This window comes from Phalacrocorax aristotelis, chromosome 2, assembly GCF_949628215.1.
Source record: "Phalacrocorax aristotelis chromosome 2, bGulAri2.1, whole genome shotgun sequence".
Lineage (NCBI taxonomy): Eukaryota > Metazoa > Chordata > Aves > Suliformes > Phalacrocoracidae > Phalacrocorax > Phalacrocorax aristotelis.
In genome coordinates this window covers 92,288,748-92,303,818 of record NC_134277.1, presented here as the reverse complement: position 1 = coordinate 92,303,818, position 15,071 = coordinate 92,288,748, and the positions used below count along the sequence as shown (strand labels likewise).

Below are 15,071 nucleotides of genomic sequence, written 5' to 3'. Positions count from 1 at the left end.
ACACTGGGAAATACAGTGTTGAAAAATCTCATTTGTCATGGGTGCTGATCTGTTCTTAGCATCGTAAAAGGACACATAGAAACTGTGTATTATGAGAGAGGAAGTCCTTCACTTTCAGAGTGTTTATTCTCTGTAAGAAAATATTTCCCATTTAGAAGGGAGAAAAACCATAACTGGAGCAATAATGCTGTATGTGCCTGGAGGAATGGAGTAAACAAGGGAGCTCAGCTTGAGCCTCTGTAGAGCACGCTGCAGCGCTGTAGTTCCTCTGGAAGAACCAAATACGTTACAGCACGCAGTTTCTGCATTATAGTTTGTCCTCTGATTCCATTTTCCTGAACTTTGGTATGAAGTGTGTGCCCTTGGAGTTTCAGCTCTTGACACAGCTGAGATTTAACTTTTAAAATATTTACACCTGCAGCTTTAGACAAAGTTGCAGTGAAGCATCCCAATTCAGTGGTTACTGCACTGGGTTTCTCACAGCCAAGTTTGGGATGAATGTCCCAAGTTTGCGAACTCCTCTCTTTTTTTCTGTTCCTTTTGTCATGCTTGTTAATCAGAGGCATGGGAGGTGATACTCTGAGGGCTTTTAAAATAGAAATTTTAATAGATGCTAAGGATATTGAGGATCAGTTAACAAGTTCAAGTAGTATTTGACCTGGGAGAAAGTAGGAACTGTACAAAGAAGTATGAGAAACAGCTTCTAAATCTGAGGTAAAGGTATAAATCTTTCTTGCTGCTAGTTCTGACAAGTTAACTGATTTTTCTTGGTCATTTCTTTATTGGACTCTTACTTTCAAATAAAAATACTCTGTAGGAAAAAAAAAAAACCAAAACCTAAAATAACCGCTATGCTTAGTCCAGCAAGGAAGTCTTTGTTGCCTGTTCAATACAAATCTCTCAGACTTTGAACTCACATAGACGGAAGAATTACTGAGAACTGAAGAATAGTTCAGCACACAGGAGCAAGGAGGTGTTAACTGGCCATAATACATCTAGCTTGGTGTTGTGGAAGATTTCTAGACAAAACAACAGTGAAACTGCTGAACAGACTTAGCAGGATGAGGGCAAATTAATTAAAGTCTCTTAAGAAAGGATTTGGTAGGTTTATGAAGGGATTATATGATGGGATGTCCTGGGATTTCAGGACAGTGGAATCAAAGGCCCAGAGTTCCTAAACTCTGCTCTTTAGTTATTCTTACAGTTTTACTCCTCTACAAGACTTAAGTTGGTTCTGCCTTTTTTGTTTACTTTGTTTGCATTATGATTTGCAGTGATTCTCTGTGTGTGTGTGTGTTTGTAGTCACGCACAGCCTGTATTTTAGAACTAGTTGATAGCAAGAATTGTCTAAAGTCTTGCACAGTAGTAGCGGTGCAAAGTTGCAGGCATTTATAAAGGGAAGGCAATTTCTTTTGCAAGTGAAGAGTATTAGCCTGTGTTGCAAATTGTCCTGGATCAGGTGTCACTGCACGCTACAGGCCTACGCTCAGATTTCCATGCCCACACACATGCTTTCTTTCTCAGCTAGGTCACTGAAAGCAATAATCCTGGTATGACAATGCACTAGATCTAACTTTTTGAAAAAACTTCCTGCTATATTAAAAACTCCATGACACAGAGTGAAAGCAGAGTCCTATTCTCATGATTAATACAAATTTGTTGAAAGTATTTCTTTGGTTAACTTTGTACTGGCAGGCTTAGTGCCAGATCAGGTATCATCTTGTTCTTCCATTCTAATTTTATGCTGGATCGGTTACCCTCTGTTCTGCAGCTGGCATAAAAAACATAAAGGTGGCATGAACTCCATGTCTTTTTGATGTGAAATGTAGTCATGTGCCTGAGGCTAAATCCAGATCAAATTGGCACTGCTAAGCAATCCAGTAGAGCAGAGGTCCTGTGCAGACAATCATGGGATCTTGGTTTAAGTAGGGTATATGCTAGCACACAGAAACAGCCCCATCATTGTCAAGTGGCAGGGAAGAAGTTCTCTGCTTTTCCCCTTGTGTCTGTGGGTGTAGCAGAGGCTTGCAATCTGATCCCTGGTGCTACAGGCTTACTACCTGTTTTCCTCCTTGCCCAAGAATTTTTCTGTATCTTTATATTCTTAAATCTTTCTGCTAAGGGATTTCTTAGGGCCTTGCCTACATCAGAGAAGTTTTGCAGACTGCTTCAGAGTTTCTCATCAATTAGGTCCAGCACTGCTGAGACAGTTTGTCTTCATTCTGTGATGAGGTTTGATGCTTTGCTCTGGCACGTTTCTGCTGTGTTGTTTCCTTTGCTGCTGCTGTGCGGGATACTTGTTTGTGTTGCAGACAGAAGAACACTTGAGGATGAACAGAGATTGTGGTGAGGAGGATGTTTTTAGTTCTGCGTCTACAAGTGAAGGAAGCTTGGATGTAAGTACTAACATGGCTTGTAGACGCTCTTGCATTCCTATTAGATCCTGCAGTTTGAATAACCAGAAACCACTGCTCTTCTGATGCTTAGCCAAGTAGGAGTAGACATAGTTTACTTGTTAGCAGGCTTAGTTACGTGAGTGCACAGTTCGCGTATCTTGATGAAGTTAAAATGCAGCGTGCTGTCTTCAAATAAAACTTGCTAGCTTCACTATAAATCAAGTTTCTTTCGAGCTTAAATTCTAAGCAGCTGTGAGCAGAAAGTGTTTTAACCAAGGACATAGGTATAAGACAGTGACAGTACTGCATGATGCAAGAGTATGTTTGCCTTAGTGACATTTAGGGGGGGCTTTTTTTCTTATGAAAGCACACCTCTCATTTTTATCCCTTTACATGTCTTCTGCAGCATGGCAGCATTCCATTTGTTTCTTAAGTAGCTTGGGGGTGGAAAGTACTTTTGTTTTAAACTCTGGAAATAACAGAAAGGACTTTTGTTAAGTACTTCGGTAGGTTTTGGGGTACTAAAAGCTTGTGAACCACATCCAGAAAGGTTTTTAAGTGCCTGACATACTACTAAATTATGAGGATTTAGAGATCTAATTAGGAAGTGTGAATCCTAAATATTTTTGTAAGGCTGTTCTGGTGGATTAGTAATCATCATAAACGGTGTGTTTTGTTGTTTTTTTTAATCACTCGGCTTCTTGTTACATTTTCAAAACCTCGAGAAGACTCTGTTGATGACATAATAGAAGCCTGAAATGTGAGGTTCAGCTCTGAATCCCCCTTTCACAAAGAGGTATTTGGAAAAGGAGTGCTGATCCACAAAATGTACAGCTCACTAGTCACAGAGGAGGGTGACAGACAACTGGGGAAAAAAAAATGGAGGAGTGGGAAAAAAAATCCCAGATAAAAAGGATAATATAAAAGAAGTCAAAAAGGAGAAATAGATGGAGAAGTGGTTGGCTGTGAGGTTAAAAAACACCTAACTCTGCAAATCTGTGAAGACTTCATAATGAAAGAGTACTGAAATAGGAAAGCTGCTATGACACTAAAAATTTGGGTAACACTATAAAGGTTAACGTTTTAGTGAGAGAGGTCTGTTAATACAAAGACCCATTAGAGGGTGATGTGGGTAATTGAAATATACTAGGTAAAAGTATAGAAAAAACATCACAAGCTCTGTCAAAATAAAATAATCTTGTGGTTCGTATTCACTGCCATTATAAATTGCTCTCAATATCTTGATACCCAAGTACTAGAAGAGGAGGAGGAGGAAGGGGAGGGATTCCAAGTGAGGATATGAAGGTAGTTCAGATACTCTGAACTGCCTTTTACAGTAGTGTGTGGTGCTTTCCTCAGAAGAGACACATCTCTTAATTTATTTTTGTAGGGAATTTTATAGGGCAAATAATAAATTAAGATGTTTTATTTTTCCTTTGACATTGATGGAAAAAACGTTTTCCAAACTGTCCTGGACATGTAACTTTTGTCTTCTAAAGGCACGGGTGATAGAGAGCAAAGGGGTCTTGAAGAGGTAAAAAATGTTTTCTTTTTATTCAGCTACACGAACATGTCAGGGATTTTTTCTTTTTTTTTCACTTTCCTCTTTGGAGCAGTTAATCTTCAAGAGCAATGTAGCCAATGTTCAGTGTTTACATCTTTCACTTCTGGCTTGACACATGTATTTTTATGAGTGCCAATCTTGCTAAGACATACGTACATACTTAAATGAATGTATTGACATAGTTCCCTTTAGTTTGGTACTATTCTGTTAAAGCTTGCAGAAGATATATAAAGTAAGTCTAACAGATCCACTCAGCAGCACAGAAGGTCCATCTTTTGAACAAGCTAGATGGGCTTCAAGGAAAAGGCCAACAATTATGATGTCTTAGGTGAAAAACTCTAAAATACTGTAAACTTGGCATAGATAGTTAGCATGGATAACTTCTGTGAAGACCAAATTCAAGCGGAAACACCAATGAAAGCACTTTATAATTCTTAAAATTCAGCTTAGCAGTTCCTTATGGACTAGACATTGAGACCCTCCATCATTCTAAGTAATTATTTATTCCACTTGCTCAAAAGTTAGCCTCACTTATTTACTTCAGTGGAACTGAGTATCCTTATATATATATATTATATATATGTATATATAATATACATATTATATATGTAAGTGGTATCTTACATAGCCATATATGTGAAATACACATTTAGAGCTCATTATACAGAAGTTTCATTGAGCTAAGACAGGGCTTTTGGCAAAATGTCATCCAGCAGAGGCTTCTTCTTTTGCAATTTCCTCAGGTCTACTTCCTGTTACTGTTTTGGGTCATCTTCAAAGTATTTTGCATTGCTGTGTAGGAATCAAAGCCAAAGTTTCAGATCCATTTCTGAAGGGAAAAGAGTTTGCCAATGCCTTCAGCATAGTGCCGGGAGATGCACTGCCTGGATCAAGAAAATTTTTCTTGCCTATAAGGAAATAGGCAACTCAAGGGCATGAACTGTGGTATGCTTAGTTTAAATCCTTTCCTATCTATTATGTGTAATAAATAAGAGATCCTTAGTATTTATTCAAGAAGAAGTTATGTTTGCTTTTTAACCACCAAACCATTCTCAGTGCCAACTTTATCTAATTATTATTGGAATTACTAATGCATCTAAAAATACTTTGGACTGTTGATGAGGCAGCAGATTTTCAAAGTTAAGATGGGAAAGTCAACACTTACACTTGAGGTGAAAGGACATTTGTTCCCAGTATCAGCAAAAATAAAGGTAAAAAAAGAATTTCTTAACACCCTAGAGAGTGAGTGTAAAAATGCAGAGAAAGAATTCTTCATAACAATCCTCAGAGTGCAGCAATTCATTATACCACACGTCAGTAAAGGATCTGAAAACTAATGGTGTATTGTAAATGAAGCAGAAATCTTTTCCCTTAATCTGTTCTAGTTTTGTGCTAAGCAGATGAGCTTTATATCCAGGTTAAATTTTCACAAATCAAATGCTGTTGAAATACACTGGTGTATAAATACAACATACAAGTAGAGCAGTTGGAAGTTGCAGCACAGTTAACCATATTCTGCTTCTTGTGTGCCAAAGACAGACAGAGCTAGAATTTAGACCAGCTGGGGGAAAAAAAAGGAAGTTTAAGTCATCTCTGCCACTTGGTGTCACTGTCCTCAAATAAACAGTTGATCAAGATGAAATCCGATATTTGGAACGCAGTACTAAAATTAGCTGTTTTTATTTTTGGGGCCTTCATGCTTTCATAAATCAAGAGTGAAAAAACACATCCCTAGTGCTGAACGACGTGTATCCCTGATGGGGAATTTGTTTATGTAATAAATCAGCTTGGGAAAAAAATTTAGAAGTACAGCCAGGGACACTTATCAGAGGATTTGAAACTTCAGCACAAAGTCTTATCACATGAGGTTTCTCTAGTTCAAACAGGGCTTCAGCAGAGCAATGTTAGAGGATTTTCATCAGGGCCGTTTTTAGAAAAATCTAGTCTTCAGTATGTGTCTGAATATAGCTGTTACTCATAACAGAATCAGTGAACCTAAACGAAGCAGATAGCCCAGTAGTTCCCTGCTTAATGAATCAGTCATGCCTACTATTATGTATGTTAATGAACAAAACTGTCAGAGAAAACCAATGTCATTTTAAATTCTAAAGATATGTTTAGGATATGTGTATGGGTTTGTTTTTTTTATTTCATAGTACCCGTATAATTGCAAGATCACGATCCAGAAGAAAAATACTGTGATAATGTGTGAAAAAAGTCATCAGGACTTCTAGTGCATTAGTAACCTTGGTAGTCACTTCTCAAACGATGGGAACAGCTATTTCCCCTTTAAAGGCTTCTTTAAAAACAACAAACAAGTTTATTGCTTTTTCAGGGCCTTGTTTGTTCTTAAGGTACTCTAACTTTTCTGCCCTGGTTGATGGCAGGACTTCTTCATGATATACTTTCCCAGTTCAGACGTGGTTGGAAGGAGGATCAAGTACAGTTACGCAAAAGTGGTTGGTAATGTGATTTCTCTTCAAACATGTCAGGTCAGGTGATGGGTTAATACTATCTACTGTCAAGGATTTCGCCTCACATAGCTAGGTACTGTTTAGGGCAGTAGGAATGAGAATACTGCTGTGCCATCTGAATGGAAGTTAACAACCATCTACTTCCAATATTTCCTTGTGTGTCAATCACATTCACTTTAATCCTGTTCTCCTGTTCTTGCTTCTTGGTCTCCTGGCAATGCTTAGGATGATATTGGTTACGTGTGTTTATTTGTACCAGAAGGGATAGTTTCTGTTGAATTTTTACAGTAAGAGCTAACTATGTACACTGTCAAAGGCATAGGTTATTATCTGGCTGTGAAACCATTTTGCTTAGTGTGATTTTGTTTGCAGAACATAAAACTCTACAACCTGAGTACAGAGTGTTTTCTAAATACTACAGCAGACTGGCCTGTCCCCACCAATCTTCTGTTACAGGGTGCCTGTAAGCCAGTAGTTAGATGCCAGAGGATGATGCTAGGGAAGATAACAGTATAGTTATGTTTTCATGTGTGCAACTGTTTATGTGATTAGAAGAAAAATAGTTTTATTAAATACCAGATATCTCAAGATAAGTTTCACCATCAGAGTAGAGTTAGTTTTATGTTTATATCCTGTGACTCTCTGAAAAAAAATTATTGCTAACTTTCCTTGGTAAGAAGAAAGAGCAAACTGGCTCGTGACTGGCATTCAGAGAATTCCGATAGGTAGCAAAGCTGACGGTGATCAGCTTGCTTTCTCCTTGTCTACTGAGGGCAGCACAAGTAGTAATGTGTTTTATATATAGCAATGAAAATTTACGTTAGAGGGGTAGGTTAGGTGGACTGTGGAGGTGCCTTTCAGCCAGACTATGGCTGCTGAAGAGATGCAGCTGTACCCACCTCCTTTTGTGATGTGCACTTACAGGATATTAACTTTCTTCGTTCCTGTGAATTGTAGATACTTATACATGATATAATAACTATAGATTTTTCTTACAGTATGTGATAGGAGAAGGCAAGAGCTTGAAACAGTGGCCACCTGCCACCAGACTTCAAGTTCTTGCTCTAAAGTGGGGTGTTACTAGACCTTTTCAAGGAAAAGGTCCCTGGACTTAGTGTTAAAAAAAAACAACCAACCAACCAAACAAAAAAACTCAGAACCAGCTGAACTACTCTGGCTCAGAACAAAACAAAAAAACCAACAAACCCCACCCCCCCAGCCCCCAGAAAAAAAAAGAAAGAAAAAAAAACCAACAGCAAAGCCTGAGGCAGACACCTGGAATGAAAAGTCTCGGCATCTATGGTTAAAGCATGGTGAAGTTACAAGCTATTAAAAACAGTATCTGGTGAAGAGACACGTCGGCTGACCCCTGTTCTGTCTGTGCTGCTTAGCTTGTACTACCACAAGATTGCCAACTTCATGCATTCAAAAATCACTTGTCAGCTCTTGCCCTTACCACACAAAAGTGGCTTAAGATCATGAGATTTGAAAACAAATCATTTAGGGTGGACTTCCCTTGCCTCCATTTGGCTCCTGAGCATTAGTTTTGTAGGGGTCACATTTCGAAACATTTTTTTTTTTGTGACCATGAAGGTTTTATTAAAAACAAAAGATTATCACATAGTCATTGGTTGCCAGAGCCTGCATCTTTACATAAAATTGCATGGTTCAGAGTAAAATTATGACAACACATTGCATTCAAGTAGTTGCTTTTAGAAAGACAACTTGGAAACTTCAGTTCCTGCAGTGGTTTTTGCAGGACGTTTTTAAGGAAATATTCCCAAGAAAGTTCCAAAATGAACAGAGAGAAATGAATCAAGTTAAATCAAAAGGGCTTGAGTAGGGCCGTATCTGCAAAAGGAACTGGGCACAACTACGCCTGGCAGTGCCTGTTTTAACTACCCAGTAGCACGAGCTTCTTTTGGACACTGGATCTAAGCATCCCAGAGTCAGATTTCCCAAGTTTTGAAGCCACTGAAATCTGCACGGCAGGAGTTGCACGTTGAACTCTGCCCATCTTCTAAGTCTGCTACCTGCCTCTGCTCAGGGTTGAAACCTTGAGTCAGCTGCTAGATTTAGGTCTTTAAAGCTTTTACTCTAAAAGCTTACCACCTACCACTGTTAGCCAAAATGTGAGTTCCCTTCTCTGTGTTTAGAGATAACCAGCCAATCTTCTATCTCTCTCAGGACCATTATTGAGAGAATTATTTCCTCCTTTGCAAAGAAAACCAAAATACTTGCTGGGATGGAGAGTGCCTGGAACAAAGCTGTGAGGTATTCTTGATGTGGGAAGCACCCTTTTGTAAAAATACCCAAATATTCAGTGACTCAGAGAGAGAGTGCAAGAGCAAGCTTAACTGTTCAGACCAGTAACGAAATAACTTAAGTGCGGTGGCAGCTCCAGGTTCCAGTGCCAGCGCCAGAGATGTTTTTCTGTTTTATGCTAAGCAGATGTTAGATCCAGCAAATAAGTAGTCACTGAAGCTAGAACTGGAGGAGCCAAATGGCTGTTGCTCCCTGCCCAGATGAGTGCCCTAATCTCAGTCTCTTTCTAGCTAAACTCGTATTCATGTCCTTGAACGGAGAATAATTTCACTTTGCTCATGACGGGGGGAAGTTTGTTTTTCTCAACTAGAAGAACATTTTTAACCTGCATTTACCATATTCCTACTGAATCATTGAACTTGGGACAGGGAGCAGGGGACAAGACAGGAGAGAAATACCATAGCTGCCTTTTCTAGCAATTACGTTTTTTGTGGAGCCAGGTTTCTTAGTTGTGCTTTAAGCACACCTCTTGGATCAAGCCCCCTTGGCTGATGAAGATGGAGAGATTTGCCAGTTTTATGGATCCTGATGGAGTTTAGGCAGGAGGTTAGTAGAAGCATAGTTTCTCAGCAGTTTTCATGCTCGGCACACCCAGAAGCAGAAATCAGGCACCAAAATGGGAGCAAGCATATCAGAAGGGTATGTGGCAGGCTTATTGAAGGGAAAGCACAAAGTGGAGTGAGTTAGGGAGGCCCAGCCTAACAGCAGCACAGTAAGTTAGGTTAGTGTGAGGCAATTCAGATTCCAGACCTGGGCTACGTGGCATCGTTCTCTATACTGTGGATGTACCCAGTCGGTCTGGAGTAAGTTGGCTCAGATATCACCCTCGGATGTTTAATTAAGACCTGGTGACACACCCTTAACCACCCAAATCCTTTTATGTCTGATTCATCTTTTGTTACTGATTTCACTGAAAAGTTCTGAAGTTAACTCACTGGAAAAAATAGACTAAAGAAGCACCTAATAAGACCAATGGCTTTTAATTTGCATTAATAAAAGGACATTAAAAAAAAAAAACAAAGACAAACTTAAATTCCATTTGAGATTTTTCTAGTGACATCTCAACCGCTCAGGCTTTGCTTCCTTGGTATTTAATATTACCAGAGCCCCTTAATAGTGTATAATAGTCTTGTAATTCATATTTGGTCATAATTTATTCAGCATATTGTTCTCAGTGTAGCTGGCAAGTATGCAGTGGTGTGGAAAATACCACCTTTAAAGAAAAGTTTATCCCAGGATCAGGCTTTTCTGCAATTGGATAAGCACAGATGTAGTTCCTTAAAAAAGTCTTTCACATATTTTTGTGTACATAAAATCCTTTTTGTGTTTAAGTTTGAGATGGTCTGGGAATGAGTCAGGGAATTATTATTTCCACTGCAAAGTACATTTCTGTTTGATTTAATGATGGATATCCAAAATATTTCTTGTAAAGCTTTCCAAATGTAATGAAAGGATTAGTGTGTATTTATGCCAATGCCCTTTACCAGAAGAAATCAGAAATGGCTAATTGTATGTCATCAACTCCATATTTCTAACATACAATGGAATTTTTTTCAGACAGTAACACCTGTTTTTGTTGCATAGGCATAATCTGAATCGCATGTAACCATAGATTTATTATATGAGTCTAAAATACCCTATTAGCATAAGTAGATTTTAGATACAGTGAAGATTTTCAGCACCAGTTAAGGTATAATTTTGTTTCTTTTGCAAACAATTTCTGAGGCATGAGCGCTAATAGGATTTGGTTCTTTTCCAGCCTCTTCTGTGGACAGTGAAGGCTCGATTTCATTAAAAGTAGTGGCAAACAATAACTTTTCTTTTAATTAGATGATCTCATGATTTCCACACGTATTTGTTCTGTGCATTATTGTTCGTTGGCAAAACTGAGCTGCTTGGTAGCGTGTGAAACCATATGTCTCAATAACATCTTATGGCAGGTGAGGGAGGATTTGCAAAACAACATTTGCTGACAGGACACAATGCGTTTTACTTTGACGGAGAAGTTTTCCGAAGTGAACTTTATGGCTTAGTTCTCTCAAGCAAAGTCAAACCTCCATGAGGCCTTACAAGTCTCCCTTTAACTCAAAGAGGAGTTGTGTGTATGAAGCGAAGACCATATAGCACTGAGTACTGTGTGCTGCGCAATTGTTCATCACCGCAAAAAGAGACCTTTTAATGCCTATAGTCTGTGTAGCTGTTTCACATTCTTTCTTCTTTTTTAATAAACAACTGTTAAATTTGACTTTATTGGTCTTTTATGTGCAGCTCCAATATTGATCTTCCCCTTTGAGCTTAGCAGAAATTATTACAAATAATTTCAGACATTGCTTTTTCTTTTACTCTCCAGTGCTTAATATTTCATGTGAATTCTCAGCAGCATGTTGGGATGCAAACTGAACTGGGGAAAGAGTGTGGCAAACAGTGGTCAGTCTTTTTAAAGCCTTTTAAAACAGCATGAAGTAGTAATACCTTCAGTCAGATCTATTGTCTTGAATTATTTTTTAAATATCATTTACACTTTTAAGCAGATCTCAGAATACTTGGGAAAACTAAGGAAATTATTTTTGGTTTTATAAATGGTCACCTGGAAGGCCAGAAGAGAAAGCAGATCAAGGAAATAGCAAGACATAGCCCTGCAGAGTTTTTAAATAGGTGAGTAGCTGTAGGTGTAGGAATTGGACCCACTGACTTTTTCAGTGTCATACCAAGCACCTGTTTTAGTGTTGTGCTGGTTCAGTACCTCAGTGACCTGGTGAGAGAGCCAGGTGCAACCAACGTCTAGGACATGAGCTGTGAAGGCAGTCTCTGAAGTACACTGACATGGCGAGATGGAGAGATGTCTGGCAGATTTATGATTGGTGGTGTTTGGTTCCCCCACAACCCCCTCCTCTGATTATAACATTTTCTTCTTTCCATCCCAGCAAATGCTCACGTACACATCTTGATTTTGATTTCTCCCAGTTTCAGCACAGAGATGGTGTGATTCCATTGGCTTTAAATGGAGCCTGTTCTGATTTACAATTGATCGAGTAGGACAAAAGTCAGGCCATTAAAGTGCACTGTGGAGGTTTGCCTTGTAAAAACCTAATGGCAATAGATTTGACAGAAAGTAGAAGGGAAGAAGAAATATTTAAGACTATTTATTAATCAAGAATCCCAGCAGCGAGGCTTTTCTTGCCTTGATTCTGGCAAATGTACTGGTGAGAGATATTGTGCAGAGACCATTTCTGCACAGAGAAAGCCCTTCAAATGTAAACATTCGAGCAGCTGGCATGGAAGATTAGTGCAGCAGTGGGAGGGGTGTACTAGTGGATAGTGGCACTGTCTAAATTTAACAAACATTAAACAAGGTGCTTGTTCTATTTTAAGGGTTATGGGTCAGAAAGACAGTATCAACTAAAAATACTGGCAATCAGTCAAAGTCATTAACTTGTATTTAGTTAAAAGCAACTTGCCTTTCCAAAGCTGTGAAATATTCCTCCACCCCAAAAGAAAAAAAAAAAGGGAGGGTGGGGGCTGAGAGATTTGGGAGCAAATATTCTATGCAACCTGTTTGAAATAAGAAAAAACACTATCTTCTCTCTATGGAAAGGCAGCGCTTTGAGACTTCTTAATGTTTTTGCTTTGGATTGTGAGCTGTCTTAATATATTGTTGGGAGTTTTAATTTCCTGTGGCTGAATATTATATTAAAAGAAAGCATCATGCTGAGGGTGAAAGTAGTGTAGGGTCTGTTAGCTTTGTAGACATGTGTTCATATGCCGTTTAACATCATCCTGGGAGGGCATGTTTTGGTTTTTTAACCCTCGCTAAATAGTAACACAAACAGGCTATACATCAGGGTATCTGATCACGCATTGGGTTTTTTGGATTTTGGTTTTTGTCTTGCATTTTGATCACACTTGTGAAACAGCTCATTGCTTGTTGGTTGTGAGCCTATTCATGCGTGTTTTGTTGGAGGTGCTTTACTTTCTTCATTTCTTTAGCAGTAGAGGCTAAAGTATGGATATCTAGAGCCAAATTTTATGTTAAAAAAAACAGAGCTATGCATTCTGTGCTGGCGTTGTTATGATTTTCATTGAGTTTGAAAGTATACTGAAGAAAAATATTTCCTGGAGAAATGACAGCAGCAACATAGTTTAGAGCATTACTGTCTTGGCATCATAAAGTTAGAGTGACCATCGGAGGCTTGATGCAGACCTCACTAGAGCCAGTGGAAAAATTCCTGTTGGTTTCAACTGGCTTAAGACCATGTCCTTTATGAGTTGTTAGCCATTGTCTACACTAGGCCATTTTAAAATCATTCCTTCTTTTGCTACTTCAGGTTCTCCTTTGCATGGACAAAGATGATCTAACACTTTCACTGCCATCTTTGAAAAAGTAAGACCTTCATTCCTTTTTGATGGACAGTTGACACAGATAAACCCCTTGAAGTTGCTTAATTTATAGCGCATTTTCTCACTGGGGAAGGAGAAAACCCCAAAGTAAACATGTTAAGTCTTGTAGAAGGTGAATTGCAAACAGTGGCAAAGGAGGGGAGTGGCTTTCACCGTCCAATGATTTGTTGCAAAGGCAGGTTTTTCTTTGTTATCTGAGGCAGTGCATACCCAGAGAAGTAAGCAGAATTCTCAGCACTGCTTGCCCTGTTTAAGATGTAATTGTGCCAGTGAAAGTCCAAGTGTAGGTGTATGTTGTATCTATTTCCACAGTTTTTAACTTCAGTGTCAGTTAAATTTGGGACTGAGCTTGAAAATTTTCTGCCACAGCTCCTCAGTGGGAACTGCACTCCAATGGATTGGAATACTCCAGTCAGTAGGAATAAATACATGGGAGAGCTGTGATTTCTTAGTGTTTCCCACTAAACTCACAAAGGAATCAAGGCTATACACAGTGGGAAAATTAGTTTCTTAGGAATAACATTCACACGTCAAGCTTGTGAAAGTCCTAAGGATACAGTACTGGATTGTTGGCTATAGTATACTGCAAAGGAAGATAAAAGTATGGAATTATATATATAAATATATATATATATATATATATATATCTAAAGTGGGGAAAGGCTGAAGTAGCTTGAGTTCCAGCACACGGGTAACAGGGGTACTTCAAGTCACTTTGCAGTATCCTATGTTCTCACTTCACTTTGATTTAGGAGGTGGGCTGGCCTAGACAAGCTCAGAGTTAAAAGGATAATGAGTGCTCACAATAGGAAAAAAAATAAACGGCCAAGGATGTTTGAAGTAATGTTTTAATATAATTCTAGGAAAACTCAAAGGGGCATCTGCTTCTTCATTATTAACCTGTTCTTCCACATCCAGTTATTGAACTTGCATGATTTTTGCCAGCATGTTCAGGATATTGATTATTCTCCAAAGAGGATAGCCTTTGGAGATTCCTCCAGGATAGAGAGGAAGCTTGGATCTGAATTTCATGCTCTTGCAAGATTCAGATCCTGAAATGAATTTGCTTGCGACTTTTTCGGAGTATGAGCACGTGTATTTTCTACAAGCTTAATTTCTGTAGGTACTGATCTGTAGGTATTACAAAACAGAAGATGGATGCGTACAACACCTGGATGTGCTCTATCCATTGTCTAGCAGGAGAGTGTTGCCTTTAAACCGCCTTCACCTCTGTACTCCTGACCACTGATGTTGATCTGGGATTAAATATTCAGCTGTTATAATTCAAAAGGGTTTGTTGTCCTTAATACCTGAGCATCAAGCTGTGAGCATGATGTGCGTGAGTTTGTCTTTCGTTTTTGTCTTCTGCAGCAAGCTGTCATATCTTCTTAAAGGAGTGGTGTCCTTCAGTGCCATTACTTGCTGCCAGAAACTCTGAGCATGGAAGCTGCAGATACAGTTTGGGGGCTTGCTTAAGCCACCCCTTAGGGTTTCAGACTCAGCCTGTTGTACTCAGTGTGTGTAAGTACATGTACATGCACACACAAATGTGCATACAGATGACTGAAAGAGCTAACTGAAGTGATAAATCGTCTCTGTGTGTATGTACCTGTGTTTGTATGTAGGTACATGTATAGACACACACAGGTTATGTACACACACACGCGCGCGCATCCAGACATCTGAAAGAGCTATTTGAGACAGTAAAATTCCTGGCTGTTGACTTCTGATTCATGTTGCTAGAATCCTCTTAGTGACTCTGTAATTAGGATTTGTGTTAAGATTTGCACTAATTTCAGAGTTCAAAAGCTGATTTGTTCTTCTAATTTAAGTTTTAAAGACTTCAGAAGTTGCATTGTTTTTCAGTAATATTTTTGGCAGTATTTTATCATTAAAAAGCGTAAAGCTTCCTT

General features: G+C 38.8%; 1 protein-coding gene across 14 annotated transcripts in view; it reads left to right on the top strand.

Annotated features, from left to right (window-relative positions):
• Positions 1-15,071, top strand: part of COBL (cordon-bleu WH2 repeat protein) — a 168,999-nt gene that overhangs the window by 68,644 nt on the left and 85,284 nt on the right. For 7 of the 14 annotated variants that reach the window (XM_075084386.1, XM_075084373.1, XM_075084382.1 and 4 more), the window contains one exon: positions 2,314-2,397. The exons of the other annotated variants lie outside the window; for them this stretch is intronic. In XM_075084386.1, the coding sequence (XP_074940487.1) occupies positions 2,314-2,397 (84 nt within the window). The remainder of the gene's footprint in view (positions 1-2,313; positions 2,398-15,071) is intronic. 14 annotated transcript variants of the gene reach the window in all.